This window comes from Coptis chinensis, chromosome 6, assembly GCF_015680905.1.
Source record: "Coptis chinensis isolate HL-2020 chromosome 6, ASM1568090v1, whole genome shotgun sequence".
Classification (NCBI taxonomy): domain Eukaryota; kingdom Viridiplantae; phylum Streptophyta; class Magnoliopsida; order Ranunculales; family Ranunculaceae; genus Coptis; species Coptis chinensis.
The window spans coordinates 73,672,465-73,677,578 of NC_141461.1; the positions used below are offsets into that span (position 1 = coordinate 73,672,465).

Here is a 5,114-nt window from a genome sequence, read left to right on the forward strand (position 1 = left end):
AACTAGATCTCAAATTTTATTAGTTGAAGTTTTTGTTTTCTTTTGCTAGATGGAGAATGTCATAATTGGTATTAATAAAAAATAACTTGCTGACGTCAGCCCGGAAATGTCCTTATAGCAAAATTATTAATGATTGATGATGATCTCAGCTCATTTTTGTCCTAAAACCCTAATTATTGTTCACCCGGTACTGGAGCCATAATTACTAGTCAATTTCTATGTTTGAGCCTAATTTTTCATGTTTGTATATGCTTACAGGAAGCTGAGACTCAGGTCCACATTCTCTTCTCGTGCCCCCATGATATTTGATGTTCGTCATTTATCACCAATTTTTTCACCTGCAGGGCCCCAATCATCAACATGAATGTTTCCATGCTTCTTTCCCCTTCTCCATGCTTCTTTCATATCTGATCCCATCTCCATGCTTCTTTCCCTTTATGGTAAAATCCTCCATTGTTGACAATGTGAGTTCAAAAGGGAATCCAAGCAAGAATGGATCTTTATGAGTTCGAAAACCCAACATGGGTAGGTAATCTGGTGGCAGAGCCTACACCTAGTACACAAACTACCTAAGAGGAACTAATGGCAACTACTACTATGGGAGTAGCTGAACCCCCAATTTTCAAATCATATGATGCTGCTACAAAAGAAGGTGTAGTCCCCCTCTTTGAAATTCATAATCTTCCGGAGCCAGAGATGGTGGGTACCTATCCTTCAGTGAAAATTCCACAAAAAACGCTTGAAAGAGGGCTTGAGTTCTGTAAGTTATGTCTGTTTGGTAGAACTGATCTAGGCAAAGTTTCAATTGATCAAATTAGAGAAATTACTCATGATCTCTGGAAACCCAAGGGTGAGTGGGTCATCACTCCAGTTGGGAAAGGACTTTTGTTCATTCGGTTCTCCAATGCCGAAGACCTTAATAGAGTGTGGGCTGGAGGCTCATGGAATTTCAACAACACTCCCCTCCGACTCTCCCCATGGACGCCTAATTTTAACCCAGACAACCAAAGGCAAACTCACGCTTTGGTCTGGGTTCGTTTTCTAGGTTTGGGTGAGGAATACTAGGACCCCGAAGTGCTAATGTCCATTGCTAAAGGTGTAGGTAACCCGATGCAAGTTGATGAAAAAACGATTAAGAGAGAATATGGCTATTACGCTAATGTTCTTGTCGACATTGATCTTTCTAAGCCAATCTCATATCAAATTCATGTCAAATCCAACAACAACGAGTTATGGCAGAATGTCGAGATTGGGAAGCTACCTAAGATGTGCAACCATTGTAACATTATTGGCCATCTCGTAACCGAGTGCAAGAAGCTCAAAGGAGTGATGGCAAACAACGAGAAACTCAAAGCTGTGGTGGTAGATACTACCCCCATGGAGGGAGGAAAAATAGGAGACACAGAAACAAGCAAAAAGAACCTACTGCAGCTGAAAGCTCTAGAGCAGCTTGGGTCCAAAAGCCCGCACCAGCTCCGGTGCAACTGGGAACTAACATGTTTCAAGCTCTTTCAGAAGACCCTGAAACACTGGTGATTGACATCACCAATGACACAGTTATAGATATGGTTACAAAAGCAAACATAACATAAAGTATTGTTGATGCCTCAATGCCCAAGGATGCTGACTTCGGCAACAATGTCGTTATTATTGTTACAATAGTTGAGAAAGCTGTGGAAACTTCCAACGCCATAGATGAATTACATGAGGCTGTTGGTACTTTTGTTATGGACCTAAGTAGATATGGAGATCTTCTAAATAGTGCCTCATATGTGTAGAGAACTACCTCGCGCCTTTGCCGGTCCGATGCAGAGCTGTAGCAAAACCCCCAAGGATTGTGGTCAACACAAAAGCAGACACTACTAAAAAAAGGGTTTATAAGCTCAGCTAAAAGGTGAGATGTTAGAGTTTTTACCTCGGTTTTCTAGAAAAAAACAACCGAGATAAAATCCACTGAGATAATAGAGTTCTATAAAATCGAGATAATAAGCTACTAAATTATCTCATAAGTCTGAGATCTTATCTAAATATATTATCTCGGTTTTCTAAATAAAACCGATATTATATAAAATAAAACCGAGATAAATTGTTGATTGAAACCAATTAGTATAGAAGAAAAACCTGAGATGTTTTTTTATTGAAACCGAGATAATATCAAAAAAATAACCGTGATAAATTTTTTGGAAAGGGAGATTGTTGGACAACCTTTTATCTCACCCTTTGTCATTTTTGTTGCTATTGCTCATGACAATTAACCAAAGAAATAAAGACCTGTCCTAAACCACCACATTCCCTTTCATATTCACAAACATCAATACCAATTAACAAAAGCAACCCAACATAAGTAAATTCTTTAAAGAACTTATTTCATTAATATAAGAAAGAACAATGTCGAATATAAACTTAACTTTCAAAGAGTACTAGTGATCAATCAATTATATATAGAAACTCAAATATTGTATCAACTACTATTATATCAAATTATATACAGATGGTTCCTACTGAATTTCCTCCTTACAGATGGTTCTTGCTGAATTTCCTACTCAAAAAAAATTTGAGAATCCACAGGTCCCAAAGTATTCACGTCGGTTGTCAGCTGTGAAAAATTATAGGCTCCAAGACTCTCTTCATCAACTTAGTAAGTGGTGACAAATATCCAAGATGGCCCTAATCCATAAGAGAAACATCATTTCTAACAAACTCATCCTGTGCTAACTTCTGAAAGAATGACCAATGTTTATGCTCAATCCAGTTCCATCACTGTACAACGGACTTATGCTAGAGGACTCTTCAGTCAATCTTTCCTTTGAAAATATATCTGACGGGAAATCTCGAGGGAATCGGTCATTGATGTCAATAAGACTATCTCCACACTTGGCAACTGAGGACTCAACTTGAGGTGCATCTTTAGTGGAGGCCTGTACCAAAATAGAATTATTTGATTGCTCAAGGACATAATTACTATGTGTGTCACTCGAAGCTATCTCACCCCAATGAAGCTCTGGGTAGGATAGATGCAGGGTCCTCACATTGCTTAGAAGTAACTTCTAAGCAATAGAACCACACAATAAGATAGATATAAACAAAAGAAGAAGGGCAAAAAAAGAAAGGGTTGAACAAGTATAAAAATGTTGCAGTAGTGACCTTACCAGAAACTTTTGCAAACTGTGTCACTTTACTTATAGAATCTCCATCTTTCTTAAAGCACTTGACCTAAGAGTAAAAAACGTTGTTAATAAATAGACGCTTTTGTGCATTTAAAATAAATATAATAGAGATAGGAATTGCAGAAAAGACTCCCTACATACCTTTACATACCTCCAATGAGGGATCGATCTCGTTAAATATCATCTCTGCAAGAGAAATTCCGGCAATGTCGACCTCCTTGACGAAGAAATGTGCTTCTACTTTCATATCAATTGGAACGGTGGCCAGGACATGTTCGTTTAAGAGAAAACATGTATATGTCAAAGAAAAAGGATGTAGAGTTATTTCCATCAACAATAATTAAAAATTATATATCATCAAGGATTCAAGGTCAATAGCTCGTTTTATTAACTCTTCATCCTTTCCTTAATTGTTTGAGCACTATCAATTGACATAAAAAGTGTGAAAAAGCATTTTTCTCGAATCTATGTATAGAAGAATTACAATCAAACATTGAAAATATTGTAAACGTAAGTAAATTCTAGACAAGATAACAAAAATCCAAAGGTTTAGAAAGAGTGCTTCTTGCATATATAACAATTAGTTTCCTAGAACACTAGGTTCTAAAGAGGTTAACCATTCAAAACAGCCAAACACATACAACTGGTATTAGAAAATGGAAAGCTTCTAAAACACTTTTAATGCACAAAACTACCATTATAACTTTTGTTAAAGGGTCAGTGAAAGAATGCTTGCTCCACGAACAATAGAAGTCTGCAGAACTTACACGATAAAAACTGCATAAGAATGGCACACTAAAGAAGGGGGATAAAAGATAAATCGCATGAATGGAGAGACATCTCACGCATAATACTTTTAGGTGGGAGCAGAGGATTTTCAAAATAATATTGATCATTACACCAAGACAAGATAAAACACCTTACATACAAATAGTTTGCAAAGATATGGCACACTAGAAGTCCGTAACACCAAACTAGATTCCACATGGTTTTGCCAAAAGTATCAATGAAACCTTCTCACATTCCCCTCAAAACTAATGACACACTCAAAGGAGTCATAATGACATCATAGAATTAAGAACGCAGCAATTACCTGATTTTTAGGAGTAACTAACTTTGCTTTCTTCTCATGAACGAGGGTCTTCGTGAGCGCATTCAACGACAGGCCTCTTCTTTGAAGCTTTAACCTAAAAAGAAGGAAAAGAAGAAAAAAAAGGGGAAAAAGAAAAAAAATATGAACTTAGTAACCGAGGTAACCACAAACATCTACGGTGTGCACATTCATCCTAATAATGCAACCATTAACCATAATTTTCAACAAAGAAAGAGTCGGGTTATTATTACCTCGAGCTGGGTTCATCTTCCTCGAGAGGAATCATCATCTTCCTCATCACTATCACCCTCACCGCAAGCATGTCCCATCAACATTAAAAGAAACAACAAATGAGAGAATGCAAACATGAAAATTAATCAAATTGCAAACTGCATCATCTCTCATTATTATTATAAAATAACAAGGCAGCCGTTGCAATAACAAGCCAAAGCACAATGCAGCACATGCCATTAAAGTTCACGAAAAAAGAATCATAACAGATCATATGAATATCATGATACAACCATGTCTATTGACATACCAACACTTGTACAACAACACAAAATATATTAATTGCAACAAGATGGCAAGTTATCAAATCGCAGAATTTGACTAATTATATTAAATTTACTACACACACAACAACAGATGATTCAGTTTTTGGTGAATACCTCATCATCGAATCATCTTCCTCAAGATCTTCCTCATCGAATCATCACTATCATCATCCTCATCATCACTAACCTTAGGCTTATCATCCTTAACTAGTTTAGCAATTTTTGCATTAGGTTTAGCTATCGAAGTTTCGGCTTCACAACTTTGGCCTTATCGCCAGAAGCCTTTAATTTTTCAAC

General features: G+C 36.8%; 1 protein-coding gene across 4 annotated transcripts; it reads right to left on the reverse strand.

Moving 5' to 3' along the window:
* Positions 1–2,349: 2,349 nt before the first annotated feature.
* LOC147494406 (uncharacterized) lies at positions 2,350–3,887 on the reverse strand. 4 transcript variants are annotated; one of them, XR_015198949.1, is made up of 4 exons: positions 3,309–3,887; positions 3,150–3,213; positions 2,990–3,047; positions 2,350–2,918 (listed from the first exon to the last, which is right to left on the reverse strand). XR_015198949.1 is itself a non-coding variant. In XM_086566386.1 (4 exons), exons 1-4 carry the CDS (start codon positions 3,496–3,498, stop codon positions 2,795–2,797), a joined length of 426 nt encoding a protein of 141 aa, XP_086422512.1. In that variant the 5' UTR covers positions 3,499–3,887; the 3' UTR covers positions 2,350–2,794. The 4 variants fall into 4 exon arrangements, 1 of the variants encoding a protein (XP_086422512.1); XM_086566386.1 differs by having other exon boundaries at positions 3,319–3,887; XR_015198948.1 differs by lacking the exon at positions 2,990–3,047 and having other exon boundaries at positions 3,319–3,590.
* Between the last annotated feature and the right edge of the window lie 1,227 nt (positions 3,888–5,114).